The 15,647-nt window shown below is 39.5% G+C and overlaps 1 protein-coding gene across 7 annotated transcripts in view; it reads right to left on the bottom strand.

The window, feature by feature from the left end:
• The window catches only part of mast2 (microtubule associated serine/threonine kinase 2), a 140,800-nt gene that overhangs the window by 85,599 nt on the left and 39,554 nt on the right, over window positions 1-15,647 (bottom strand). Inside the window, exon 1 of one of the 7 annotated variants that reach the window (XM_012924159.4) lies at window positions 9,828-11,318. The exons of 5 other annotated variants lie outside the window; for them this stretch is intronic. In XM_012924159.4, the coding sequence (XP_012779613.2) occupies window positions 9,828-9,866 (39 nt within the window). In that variant the 5' untranslated portion in view covers window positions 9,867-11,318. Of the gene's footprint in view, window positions 1-3,739; window positions 3,890-9,827; window positions 11,319-15,647 lie in introns of those variants that run through there. One more of the 7 variants, XM_076876098.1, reaches the window with a different exon arrangement.

A 15,647-nucleotide genomic window follows, 5' to 3' on the forward strand; every position in this document is an offset into this window, starting at 1 on the left:
CTACGACTCTTTATTTGTATATATTTGAAATGTGTGCTCTCACATCCAGATGCTGGGGCTGATGTGTACTCCCAGTGCCTCATTAGTGGGCTTTTATTTTTCCATGACGCAAAGTAGCCTCAAACTGTAAACTCTGAGCCATATTCAACACATTAAAGCTACTATGTATAAATTTGATAGAAATGTCAGTATTAAAACTGCTATCTATGTGTCTCATGGTAGTACAGTAATATAGCCATGTGCAGTACTTCAAGTAATTTATCGTATATAATTAGATGTCTTTAAAAACACTGATAAATACTAAATATTGATATTTAATTATTTAATTACTAAAATTATAGATACAATAGGTGCCAGCCTCAGTGTGAACCTGAGCTAGAAAAGCAGCTCAGAGGGATGGAGGTGGGGATGGATGGATGGATGAATGGATGGAATAAGGGGTAAACTCTTTACAGAAGCGTCTTGATAAAGACCCATCTCCAGATGGAAAAGTGCTCTGCATTGTTCCTTCAGGAAGTCTGATGTTCCTCGGATGGATCAATCTGACATGTAAGTGACAGTGAATGGGTTTGATGACTGATGCTGGACTTATTTAAGCACTGTGTGTTTGTTCTGTCCCTGTCAGTTTATCACACTCTACAAGTCAGTCAGTGTCCTTGAAGTGTCAACAAAAGAGACATTAGTGTAGCATTTCTTGTAGGAGAAGAGCTGATGTGTGTCTGTGTTTGCGATACATGCCTTTTATGTTCAGATGCTAATCAAGTCCAAGGCTGTGAGTTTGACTCTAGACAGAGGCAGTGTGGCCTTTTGTTGTATGTCTGTGTCTGTTCAGGCTTTCCTGTATTACGTCTGCACACAGGATTATAATAAACAGCAGAGGTTGGCAGATATAAGAGAACGTGACAGCTTTCTGACTGGAATTCAGACAGAAAAAGCTTCAACAATGCCACAAGCTTCCACCTATTCACATTCCCTAACCACCCATGTACACAAATCCTTGCATTCAACATTATTTTCTGACAAGAAGCCTCTGTGTGCTGAAATCTGAATCCACCCACACTTGACAAGAAGGAGACATCTGATTAAGACAGCGATGAGAAACTTCCACACCAGATATCTAAGTCTGGGAATAATTTCCCTGTCGACCTTCTGGTATCATTACAACTGCATCAGCTGTTGGAATAACAGCTGATTGTCCACAAACACCATCTGCTCTCACAACCCCAGGGACTAACAGGGTATTTCTGCTGGCCTGACACAATGTGCCATGGGTAATTAAATACCAGATTTGTGGTGCATTCTAAAACACAGAGGTTACATAAACAAATATGAGAAGGGGGAAAAAAACTACTTTGCAAAAAGAAAATTCACGAAGGTTAAAATGGCAGCATAACCAACTGAGACGGAGCACCAATACAGGTCAAACATGCCTTAAAGAAAGGACACTAGTGCACCTAAAATCGTATGAACATGTTATTAATATAAATGAAATGTTCAAGCTGTGCTAAGAGGTTAAGATAAGATAACCTTTATTAGTTTGTTACTGTGGCAAATAAGGAATACTTTAAATAAAATCTACCCAAATAATGTGATAATGTTTCATCTGAAACAGAATTCCTCTGCTATACTGCACAGCAAATTCCATGGCTTACATATAATGATCGGCACAGATTGCAGTTTAGTGTTGGATAAAACACAACCTCACTTTAGTAAAGTTGGGAAAAGAAAAGCCAGACAGCTAATGAGTCACACTCCGCTAGGGAGGTGAGAGACCCAAAGTGCCTGACACCCAATCACTTTTGTTCAAATATTAAGAGTTTAGCATGTCTGATGTTTTTTTTCTAGACACAAACAAAAGAAATGGAACTGTGCTCCCTTCTCTTCCATAACTGAGATTGTGGATGAGACAAGAAGTCAAACAGTGCTCTACATCTCTTTCAATTTCTTTCCCCCCCCCCCCCTCCCCACCCACTTGTCTCCCTGTGCCGTCGTTGCACTTCAACACCAGAATGGCAGCAGGCTTGCCACCCTCCAGGCATTGGCTTTTATCATGTTGAGAGGTGTATGCCCGCAGGACGACAGATAAAAGGAAGATGAAGGGCATGGAGGAGGAGGAGGAGGAGGAGGAGGAGAACGGTAAAGGCGAGAAAACCACAGTGGTTGATGAACAATGAAGGTAAGGAACAGACTATATGCAACACAATAGACTGCATTACAATGTAGACAGAAGGTTGATAATCTTAGATTCTTACTAACTTTAAGTTAATTGTGATTTTAAATTAATTTTAAGTAATTAATTAATATGTTTCTGTATATATATATATAGGTTGTTTTGTGTTGTTTTGACATTATGTGGGGGGAAAAAGTCCCATCATGTCGTCCAATTCAATAATCTTTTTTCCCAGAAACATCTTATAACAGAAACTAACATACGAATTTTTAAGTTTTAAAGCAATCTTTTTCTTACTTGGCACATAGCCCCATTAGCTAATGACCATCATGGCATTTAACTCCGGAGGTTCCGGAAGCAGCTATCAAGGTTCATTTAAAGTCACATTTTAGAATTCCCGATACGAGTTTTGGAACTAGCACGACTGCAGGGCATGACTGATAATTATGATGTCAATCAGTTGTTAACTGTAACACTCAAGAACTTAAATTGGGAGATTTATGTGGCAATTTATGCATGTCCACAGAGAGCTTTCTGTTTGGTGTCCAAACCAGGAAAATTATTTAAGATGTGTCTGCTTTATTTGCCATAGTAATTTAAGTATGGGACAATGTATCATCATTGATAACAAATGAAATGCTCACAGCATTAAATGTTCTTTGCCACATGTCTTTCTCTGAATATCTGGTTTATTGATAGACCAACAGGAAGCTGGCAGAACTCGATTTCTCACAGAGCAGTCTATTAGCAGCTCTGAGGATTGTCAGATAGCGTGGAGCAGCTGCAGTCTGATTTTCTGGGCTTCTGATAAATAGCAGCTGCAGTGATTTCAACAGCACAGTGAGGCAAGGTCACAAGTTACTGCTCTGCTTAAAAGGAGTACAATATCGATTTACCACCAAGAGCAGAAAAACATAAGAATAAAAAAGATTCTGAGAGGGGAAATCAACAACAGCGGGGACGAAATGTTACTATAATTCCAGTGGAATTGATGTGTGCTTGGATAACAACAAACTGGTGTAAAAACCTTGTAAATTTCCTCAGACCTCAGGATGGAAATCAAGAACTTATTTCATATTAACTAACTGAAATCATATGACTTCAACCCTATCAATTAATTTATCAAAGTTTTTTTGGTCAAAGGGAAATGTTGTATTATAGTTGACAGGTGGACATTGTTGCTTTACAAAATAGTTCTTTTCAGACAAAATGTGATTAGTGTATAGAACATATACAAGATTTGCTTGAAGCTTTTATGCCCGAACTACTTGAAGCAACTCTTGTTCAGCTGAAATTCATTACAAATCATTTCCATCTTTGTACCTGTAAGTTTGTTTGTTGCTAGTATGTTTTAAATGAAAGAATTAAAATAAGCCGCTACAACCAGCAATAACACGTCAGTGTTAGTTGGCACTAAGAGGGTTATCTGCTTTAACTTCATTCAGGAAAAAAGCAAGTGGAAGGATATTCTAATATTTATATCACACACGTAATAATGGCACTGAGTTGTAGCTATTCAACACTGGCATATTAGCATCATGGAAAATATCCTAGATGTCTGAATCATACCTGGCTGACCTGTGAAGCTGCCTCATTGGTCTCCTTGATCAAATTCAACCTCAAACCGTACCAGCTGACCGAGCGCCTGCATGCCAGAGACCTCCTGTCCCTGTCTGCTTTTTCATTAGCCTGCAGACGAGCCATTGCAGAACACACAAGCACTCTCAGAGGTGCTCTTGTAAGACTGTTCTGTTCCCAGTGAAACCAACACCCTTAAGAACTCCTAATCCATAAAGGAGATTTGTCTGTTTACTTTTAATTGGCTGGATTTTTCTCTCCATTAGCCTGATCTCCCTTTGCTTGATTTGTTTAATCTCAGTTTCACATTCTCACCTATCTAGAGTTGCTCAACACATTTCAGTTTGAGATTGTTCTTTGGCCAAAAAGTAAAATTATCCACAGCTGGGAAAGGAAAGCAACAACAGATTCTCTCCATCGATTTGAGAGGCACAACCATCATAGTGTATGATTAAAAAAACAGTAAAAGCAAGCGAGTCAGAACAATCAACAGAAGCAAATAAGAGAAAATGTATAGCTAATCTGAAGAAAAAAGAAAAAAAATCCTGTATTAATCCCAACTGTAGGTAGCAGCGTTCATTTATATGAGACACTGAACTCTTGCCAGATTGTTCTTAAGCACCATTATGTGCCCCCAAATTGTGCATTATGCAGAAATGACTCCAACAAAGTATATAAAGTATCCTTAAAGTAAACAAATCGTCAAACCGTGTAAAGAGACAAAAGAAAAAAGAATTTGACGACAAAAGCAGAGATATAACGAGTTTTCTGGATTAAATCACAATTCTGAAAACTCATGTACTCCTCTGACTAAAAACTCTTTGGTGGACAAAGATTCCACCAACATTGTTTTGGCCTGTTACATATAAATAATGACTATGAATGAGTACCAAAAATATTAGTGTACATTGCCAACAGTAAAAAATACGTAATGACTAAAAATAGCCTTCATAGAGATCCAAGAAACCTTTACTAGCATGCATTGTCTTTACAAGTGTCTTCATGCACATGGAGCTGGTATCTGTTCGTGTAATTTACATCTTCTGGGTGGAGATTAAGAAGAATCATGATAACGGCTGTTTTTAGATGTGATTCTTTCCTTTTAAAAGACATTGAGATACAAAATAAGTGTGAGTCAGTACTTTTTAAAGACTGTCTGCGTTTGCAGTGTGTTGTCACTCTGGGTTTACAGACATTTTACATTGAGTAACTTAAAGTTATAAATAATTCATAAAAATATTTTACAGTCATAATTCTGCCTACAGAAGGTTTTGTGATCTCGGTTGGTGTGATTTGGGGGAATTTATAGGATTGAAACTTACAAAATTACCCACCTATTGTTTTGCTCTCTGTCTTTTGAATTATTCGATGCTGAACCTACGAGAGGAAACCAGCTGGTATATAATTTCACCATACCGTCTTTTCTGAACAAGAAGAGCTTATGGTGAAGAACAGTCTTTAAATTCATGCGACAGCAATTTTGAATGGAAGCTGATACCAGCTGATATGAGCTGCTTTCCTAGAGCTCAGACAGGCTGATGTCAGCACAGAGCCATGATAAAGATTCTTAATTTAAGACATAATCAGAGACAGACAGGCTTTTGTTTCAGTCTGCTGCTGTTGGAGTTCTGAATGGCAGAACTAATCCTGTTTCTCAAATGACAACAGAACACATGCACACGGGGCAAAATAGTCATTCTACACAGACAGAATTTGCATTATGTGTTACACTGATCAGGGTAGAGGCAAGCTCAACCCTATAGCCCAACAGCTGTGGAGCGATAAATAAAACATGTTCATAATAAACACAAACAAAAAGAGCAGACGCACTTTTATTGTGCAGTTAAACTTAACCCACCGAAAGTTATACACACATTTTACCACAACCATATGTACAGCAAACCAACAAGGCCTTGCTGGTATTATTGAAGCAGAGACTTAAGACAGCTGTATTAATGGCTATAGCTCACCAACTCCTACATATTCACCCTAGAAAACAACACAGAGACACCAGAAGACAGCGAATAGAATACCGATCCGATTCGATCCACTAAGCTTAACATGACAGCTATCTGTTTGACCTTTCACCCCGACCACATTTTCTTTTACTATCTCTAACCCAGCAGTCAAGTAGGTGACCTGTGCTCTGTGTTTGGGTTTGAAAGATCACACTACTTCACAGTGTCAGGCTGACAGTGGCCTGATGAAAGGCCGACTGCTGACCTCAGGCTATATATCTTATCTGACTGGGAAGCTAATAAGAGAACACGTGTCCTCACAAGTTTCAAGGACAAGCCAGAAAAAGGACACTGCTCACACAAACCTTTGGTGTGTTTTTGAGGTTCCTACAAAGAAAAGTCTTAAAGATGTTGACAAGTCTATCCATCTATTTGTCTGGAAATTTTTAGTTTTAATACTATTCATACACTTTTGCATTACATCTATTCAGTTACATTTAAAGACCGATATGTTACTTGTACCACCACCACCACCACCACTACTACTACTACTAATAATAATAATAATAATAATAATAACAATAATCATAATCATGATAAACTGCTATACCAAAAAGAACTTCACAAATGTCAATAAATATAAAAATGTAAAATCATCATCATTATCCCAAAATCTAACATTTGACAGTAATAAACCAGATTGTAGACAGACCAAAGTTACTGTTGTTAGATATCGTTTGTGAGCTATTATTTCACCAGTTTAACTTCAACTTCTGTATTTTTCTGATGGTGGAAAAAAAAACGCGCATCTTTATTCCAGTATGTACTTCAACAAACAACTTTGCTGTTAAAATGCTTTCCTTTCAGTGGCCACCCTGACACTTCTTCCAGTGTCATTATAAGCCTACAATGTTCCTTTCAGCAACCTTTTGAGCCATGATGGTTCATTTTAAAACCCAATTGCCTAATAGTCTCAAAGAAAGCTCCAGATATTTATCGCTTTAAAAGATGACTGACCTTTGGCCAGAATTTCAACTCATAAATATATCTAAAAAAGCATGGTGTTTCATGATATTATTCTTTCTTTTCAGCGGATAAAGGATTTTGATTGTAATGACCCAATTATATGTCCTACAGCACCACAAATCAAATTAACATGTTAGCTTCAGCACTGGTACCATTAAAGAATGAGCAAACACACACTACAGCCTCTAAGGGCCACAGATTCGGACTGCTGGTGTCATTAACACTGGGTTTTGTGTTACTTCCTGTTTCATTTTGATAGTCTTTTGTCTACTATTTTGTTTTGTTTCCTTTATCTCAGTATTTCCTGATTTGTCTTACCTGTTCCACTCTGGTGTGCCCTATCCCCCTGATTAGCCCTAATTTGTCATTTAATATAAACAGCCCCAGGCTCCACACATCCTTTGTTGCGTTGTCTATTATCCTACATACTCCCAGCCAGTTGTTTAGTATTGTGGATTCAGTTTAAATTCCCTGTGTTTCTTTTTTTGTATGGACTCTGTTGTTTTTAATAATCCACCTTTTAAATAAAGGTGCTTTTTCAGTTTGTTCAGTGAGTCTGGTTAGTCTACATTTGGGTCCATGTCTAGCAATTCATGGCAGCTGGTTGTGCTTTTAATCTGTCCAGCCGACAGGGTTTGTATCCAACTGTGGGCACTTAGCCATAAAGAGATTTACAGAGAGTAAACATCCCTTCCAACAAATATACCCAGCCCAGACAGAGCTGCTGTGTCCAGATGAACAAATGAGCAGTTGTCAGTTTTCGGTTTGTCAGCTTGGCAAAAAAAAAAAACAAACACCTAAGGACAACCATACAGCACCATTGTTACCCTGTCATTTCCCATGATGAGACATAACAGTGAAAGAGTAAATGTCTGATTTAAGGATGAAGCTTTAAAACATTGAACCTCACAAACTATCAGCTCTCGATTTCTGGTGAACATGAGCGCATAAAAACTGGTTAACTGGTGCTGAGGGAGAACATGGTTTCATTAGTATTTGTCAACATTACAACGGTGTCAGTATTAGTTATTGATCTCTACATGGAAATACTCGAGTAGTAAATGATGTTGTAGTTGTTTGAGTATAACACTGTGTGCAGTGTCTGACTGTCTAGACATTGGTGTTATTTAGAAAATCCGTTTTTAAATCAATAATTCAAAACCATTTTAGCAGTGTGTTCAATTAACCGATTAACTGTTGTTCACAAATAAAAGCACTAAAAAGCTGTCTGCGACCTGACACTACAACGCTGTGACGTGGAAAACAGAGTTAATCTAAGAAAATCCAGGTTGTCACTCCTTACAAGGTGGCCTCATTCAAGCCCCAGTTCCTCTCGACACAAAGCTATTTAAACACCATAAATACAGTACTAGAACACCGTTTCATCGCCACTGTGTGCAGAACCTTGTGTCCTCATTTCTCCTGGAAATCTAACAGTGTAAGGCAAGACCTGAAGGAAAAGCTAATCTTAGACTAAACCTGTCTCTAACACGTGCATTTGTCCTTGGCCTCTCGGATTTAGGATGTAGATGACACCATCTGCTGACTCAACATTTGTCAAGCTTCTTTTTCAGCTTTTCAGCCGTGTGCGGGAAAGGAAGGAAAAACAATGCAAACAAAAAAAAATGTATCTTGGTTTAATGGATCAATCTATTTTTTAAAATGTTGTTTTTGAAGTTGTTGAAAATCACATATCTGTCGTTGTTTACATAGCCAGAAATTCACATTTAACACAAATGTGCATTTAATTGTTACATTTGCCTTCAGAAACCTTCCTGTTCTATAGCAACGTAATGATAATGCAACCAGCTGGCAACCAGATGAGTCGAGTCCCCTCAAGTTATACTCATTGAGAACGACTCATTTAGCTTGATGGCAACATGCTGGCAATCTGTCTGCTTTTATAAATGAGGCAATTATTTGCAAACCTTCACTCTGAGAGTGACTGCAGTCAGTCCACGTAAGACTGCAACTGTTTGCAGAAAGGTTGCCTCCTATCAGCCAATCTGTGCAATCGCCTTGCAATCAAACATGGTCACAAGTGTGCAACCCCCCTTAAACTATCTGCAAGCATTTAGTCACCACTAGCTGCAATCAGTCCCAGAGTGACTTCAATGTAATACAAACACCAGGCAGCCAACAATGTATTTTTTCTTGTAGATGTCAGGACTGTCCTATTTTTAGTCATGTGACTGGACCATTAGCTTGCACTGAATTAGCGCAAGCTAATTAGCTTGCACTGAATTTAATTCAAGTTATCTCAGGATGGTGATGCAAGAGGTAAGCCCTCTTTGTTCATAGTCTTCCCAAAGTATTTTAATTTACTGCAGTATCGATATTTGTATCGATATCACCACTCAAGATGCTCCACCCGTAAAACTGACAAGGTAATTTGTAGTGGAAGAATGAACCTATACACAATTGGGCTTGACAACACAAGCAGGGATGTTACATGATTTTACATAGTTCTATGTAACCTGAATTAATTTGTTTTTAAAATTCATTCAAATGGATGATAGACACTGTCTGGTGTAGCAGTAGGATCAGTTTTCATTCCATTTCACATTTGTAGCCTTAAAGTTAGTAGTTTAGATTTTAGACTGATGTTCTTACTAATAGAACATGGAGCTAAAAGATAACAAAACTCTTATATAGTCCTTCGTAAATTAATTGCTTGAATTATAAATGGTTATTATTTAAAGGTGTGACATGAACCTGACAGGCTGTCCACATTCTGAGTGCTATGATACACAATTGCTTGTTGTTGTTCACTAGGCTGTTGCATCATTTACCAACTTCCACCAGAGGGAAATTGGATAGGCCTGGTGATATGGTTTACGCATCTGTTTAAGTGAGTGTGAACAAATAATGGTATATTGTGATGTGATAGGGTCAGTCTCCGTGACTGCTTGGGTGCATGTTTGACGAATGCAGCAGCATCAAAACTGTGCATATTCAAGTATTCTGAACCTCTCCTTTCAGTGCAGGACAGTTTATCTCTGCAAACTACAGAGAAATAATATGCTCCAGTCTTAAGTTAAAAAATGCACACACGCACACACAAACAGCAAAAAAAAAAAGCACTAGAAGCCTACCTGCAGGCCCCTGCGTCTCAAAATACTTGAGTCATCCATGATAATGCGAGGTTAGGTATCTTTTGTTTTCAAAGCAACAAAGTTCAGGCACTTTCTAGGAAGTCTGTCCACATGGAAGTAGTGAGATCAGAGCCTCCACCCCTCTTTACTGTCCGTCAAGGCTTTACTCATCAGGTTGTCATCGTTTTCCATTTCAATCAGAAGCTTTAAGAGTCCTGTTTTTTCTCTGAGACGTCACTGAGGTGATCGGTTTCAGGTTTCAGTGCCAAATAGATGGGATTCAGTCAATAAGGTGAATAAAAATATGTGTGTGTATATATTGATATATATATACAAAATCCAAGGCTGTTATACTAACTGTGGAGGGAAAATAAAAGCACAGAAGACTGGTCTAATGTTGATCTCTTCCATTTCTTTATCTTTTGTGTGTATTCAAACTTGTTGTAGAGAATGGTGAAAGCTCATCCTCCGTATCTTCCCTGTATGTTCCATTCATTTATTCAGCACTGGACACACCCCTCAGTTTCCCAGAGTGTACAGTGAGGCGCTCAGCTCCTTTTTTCTGGTTTCTGACTCTCGAGTCTCTTCATCTGTCCTCCTCCGTTTGCCTCCCACCCCTAAGGCACTAGTCCAGAGGAAACTCTGCTCCTTCCATTATTCATGTGCAGCTTGCAATAGAAATTAATGATGACGATGAGGCCTCAGGGGGTGGACAGAGGGAGGGGAAAAAGAGACTGAAAGGAGGCAAAACATAAATGGGAAGGCACCAGCTTGCTTGCCTCTGGCTTAATTAGAGCTGAGCTGTAACAAGGTCCCGAAATCACTGCAAAAACACAAGCAGGCAAGCAGGCTTCCAGAGTTTCTTTCTATGGAGGGATCAGTCAGGACTGACAGGCCCTATGTGCTCAACCTGCTAAGTGACACTCAATCCAGAGTTTAGAGAAAAGCCTGCTTTTCCTCAATCAGTTTTATGGCTTGAGATTAGAAAAGAAAGACACAAAGCTGTTAGACTCACCAGACGACACAGAGTGTAGACTAAAAAAAAGTGTTTGTTTGCTAGCAGTGATTTACTAAGCAAGAAGGCACCTCGCATCCATCTCCATGCCAACCAAAAGGGCCAGATTCCATACAGTTAAAGCCATAGGGGTCTCGCAGACACGCACACAAGCATCCGCCACACACACAACCCCATCATGCATGTTAGTCATCGCTTCATCTCTGCCGTCCTCTCCTGCACCTTCTCCTGCATCTTTCAGTTTTCAGTGTTTCTCCAAAAGGCTGTGGGGAGGAGGAGATCCAGATCAGCTGAGAGTAGTAACACAAGGGGACGAACAAGGCAGGAGGGATGAGCGTTTCCGTCTCTGAGAAGAACAGCTGAGGATTCCAAGAGGATTCCTTCCTTCCTCTTCTCTTGTCTTCTGTTCCTCAAATCTCTGCGTCCCCTCTGTTGTTGCCTTTCTTTGCTCTCTCTGATGTGTCAGTATGCTCACATGCTCCAGCTCCTCCCTCTGTTCTTTTTCCACAAGCTCAACCTCTCTCTCTTTCTCTCCCTCTCTCTCTGCAGAGACGGCCTATCAGGCACAAGCAGGAGACAGAGGCTTTGCTCACAATGAATGGAGCAGGGACAAGTGCTCCGCCTCCCTCTCCACTCGTGTGCGCTGTGTATCCGTCACTATAACCTCGCCTGGTTCTAACCAAAACAAGATGCTGCCTTTGCACCTTGCAACACGCACACACAGAGCAATGTGTGCTTAATGCATCATTATTTTATACACATGAATTAATCATGAATGCACTGATCAGAGGTTTTGGATGATCACTTTTTCACACAACTCTCTTTTTAATTTTAAAAAAAATATATTATCCCTGATGGTTTGTATGTAAAAGTATGTGGACACGCAAACATACACCTGTGTTCACCTGTGCTTAAAGCCATAGGCATTAAAGATGCTGGTATTACAGCCACCGCTTTCCTCATCTTACAAGAACTTGGAGGTATGACCAAAAGCATGTAAGTGAGCCTTTATAAAGCTTCAAAGTGTCTCATTTTTCCCTTTAATATTACATAAAAAGAGTTAAAAACGTATTTTACCTTGTGTTTTAAGATGAAGATGAAAAGAGGGTGGATGTAAACACACAGCCAAGGAAACTTTCAATTTCTTTTCAGAGAAAGAAAATAAAGGTTCAGCCAATCAGCTGGATCAAAAATTGATTACAATAACTGTCACTTGTAAAGATCTGAAAATGTTTACCTTTTCTGGATATATCTTGTTTTGACAGGTTTTGGTAAGTGACACCAGAACACTATTTTTAACTGGTGATCCTCCTCCACAAACAAGAGAGATGCAAAGGAGCAAAGAAGCGAAAAAAAAACAAAAACAGGAATGGGGACAAAAAAGTGATGGAAGGATAGATTGAACTGTAGGAAGGCAGAGCGTCTGGAGTCCTCCTACACGCCACAGAGAGCCATGTACTGATGACTCACAAAGACATGAGAGAATGGTAATGAGAATGAATGGATGGTTTGAATAACCAAGCAAAAAAAGAAAAAAACAAGCAGAAGAGAGAGAGTATATGTCTGCTGGTGCATGCATATATATACTGTATACAGCACAAACACAACACTGACCATGGACAGATTCGTCTGTTCAGCCACTGCTGTGTGTGTAGAGGGAGATCAGACCCTGAGTAATCCATATCAAACTGAGCTCCAGCAGCCCTGTCTGGGCCCCCATCCTCTGGTCAAAGCCCCAGTGTTAGTGAGTGCAAAGGCCAAAGGGGCCACACAGAGGAATGTTCACTTAGCCACAAGACTGGTGGACAGTAGCCCACCGACTGACTGCTTGTGTAGTGGACTGAATGCAGCTTGGCTAAAATTAAAACGCATACAGAGACACTGAAATGAAAGTAGTCTAGCATGTGGGCACCTACACTCACACCCAGTGTGAGGTTAGAGGTCAAGGGCAATAAAGGCATGATACACATGCCTATTATTATCCTGTTTCTACTACATTATCCCTATAATACTCTGATTTAGCGTAACATTGCGTCCAGCACCCACAAACTCACAGGAACATTTTGTAAATCAGCTACAACATGGACATCGTATTTCACCTTCCAACCAGATGCCAGACTCATCATGATGATGAAGATGACATGATCAACGTGTCTTTCAACATCATACTTCAGGACACAAATTAGAATTATTAAAGCTATAATAAGTACTAAGTACTTAGCAGTATGTACCTACCCATTTATTAGTATTACATTTTGATACTGGAAAACTGGGAAATCTGCCTTGAGCCCATATTTCTAACATAATCCAGTGTGTAACAGTGACCTATGCAGTGTGGCTGTGCAGAAAATTAGTTAGAAGTTGCGTAATTATAAATTGAGTTCACTGTTTAGGAAGATTGTTTTAAAGAACCTGTTTTCAGTATAACCTCAGAGATTTTTGAACAGAAGGTTCTGACTAATAGCTCTGGGCCACAGCTGACTGTAAAGAAATCTGTCTACCAAATACACAAGATTTAACAACATTTGTGTTGTCGTCAAGTTAATGGGCCATTGCAATGTGGCTCAATAAACAGACAATATGAAATCATGTTATTGATACCTGATATTTCGTGTTAAATTGGTTGAGGGTTTGGAATACAGGCTGTTGTGCCAGACACGATGGTCATCTTCTTTGTATAATAAAGGAGCTGAGATAAAGAGCTCCTGTTTGTGTTGCTTCATTCAGCTGCTTGATGGGTTGGTCTACTATTAGTCAAACTGTCCTGCAGCCAGCTGGCTGGCTGTCTGGACAGCAGCCTGACGGATATCTCAGAGTCATGCATGTGTATACAGACACGCTGAAATAAAACAATCTGAGTAAATGAGTTTCAGGGGAAATAAAGTTAATGCCAGGAAATCAGTCACAACAATTATATAAACACAATACTACATTTGTCCAGTGCGATAATGGACAGTCCTAAAGAAACAAGCAATTGGAAGATTAATAGAAAAAATAAAAGCATTAACAGAGAGCTGTAGAGAAAGGTATCAAACAGCACTATGCAACAGCCCCGCCCGAAAATGAAAACTATGAAATGAGTAGTAGGATGACAGCTCTGTGTGTGTGTGTGTGTCTGCATTATGCAGACAGGTTGCGTGCTGCTCTGTCTGAGCATTGTGCTGACGGTGTATTTGGATGTGTGTGTCAGACAGGACAGCAGGAGAAAGCTCAGTCTGAATAAATTAAACATGAAGGTGTTTGGCACAGGATGAAGAATGTGAACACAGTGTTATTCAACTCCATCAGTGACAGGAGGCAGAGGGTGCAATTTCCACAATAATAGAGACCAACTAAAATGCACACACTTGAAAGAGCTGCGATCTTACATAACCACAAAGCTCTGAAATCACTTTTCAATCCAGCTTTGCCTTTCAACGCACCACTTCTTTATCATACACAAAGCTGCTCACAGCTGCAGCGACTTAATAGCTCTACGTATGGAGATGTGGTTCATTTGGTCCAGGTAAGAGAAATCCGGCTGAACAGTCCGCTTTTCTTTCTGTGCTTATTCTCGTCTGTAATGACCATGGTTTCTTTGTTTTGCTGTGAGAGATGGTGACATCATTTTTGGGTTTCCTGAAGTCTGAGTGACTGGTCGACTTATTCTTGATTTTTGCAGATGGTTTATATAGAACAATGTGTTGATGCTGAAAGCAGATGAAAGCTAAAGAGAAAAAGCGAACGAAGAGAGGGAAATAAGAGCAAGAAAGATGTGGACACACAGCCGTTGCATAAAGCTTTGTCCCCATCGGGGCATTGATAAGAAAATGCTGAGTAAGCCTGAAAAGGCTTTACACTGTGAGAGGGAGAAAGGGCAGAAGAAAGAGAGGATAGAGAGAACTAGGGTAGAGGTACAGAGTACAAATTAAGACAAAGACTAATGTGGCCTGTCTTCCCTTCAAGTCTCAACTTTTGTAAACTGGATTAAATGAAATGTATGACTAGAAAGTGGTAGATAACATAATTAGGAAGTACAGAAATGAAGCCGTCTAGGAAACACAGAGTAGCTGTGCGTGGATCCAGCATGGCTCAAGGACCATCTGTGTGTAATGCTACAGCTTTTGAGTCACTTGTGCAATTAACAGTTTCGGGTTTGGATTATTAATCACTGGATAACTGTGCACTGACAATAAGGAATCTGAAACGGATTTTAATTTTATCTTGGCTCTTTTTTAGATTATCTAAACTGAATGTTTATTTTTTGTTATTTGTCATTTTCTCTATGCTACAGTAAATGCAACAAGAGAACTAAAGATGTTTTAAAAGGATTCCAATATGAATGTTTACATTCAACCACTAATCCCAAGGGAAACAATATTTAATAATCCTAAATAAGATCCAGAAGGCTCTGTTCTCTGTCAGTCACACTCTACAGTCATTTCAAGGCTCTCAATAAAGGGCAGAGGAAGCCAGACTCCAGTCCTCATGATAAGGGCTAAAGCTAAACTTGACTATGTCTGCTGTCAGGGGTAAAGACATAGTGAGAAACAAGCTCTTGATGATACAAAAATCCAAATGCACACACACACAGACACACAGATTAGGACTGTAGTATCAGGGGCTCGCCAAGTCAAATCTTCTCTCTGTATCCTGCTTTGAATTGATCTCTATCATGCAAAATGTGCTTTGGCGTACTGTGCAGCTATAGTAGGTCAAAAGGTTACACTGACGTAAGATATCGCCGTGCATCTATATGTATGTATGTAGGTGTGTGCATGTGTGTAAGTTCAAACTCAGTTCAAAAGACTGCTGGCGACTGCAGC

This window comes from Maylandia zebra, linkage group LG17 (assembly GCF_041146795.1).
Source record: "Maylandia zebra isolate NMK-2024a linkage group LG17, Mzebra_GT3a, whole genome shotgun sequence".
Lineage (NCBI taxonomy): Eukaryota > Metazoa > Chordata > Actinopteri > Cichliformes > Cichlidae > Maylandia > Maylandia zebra.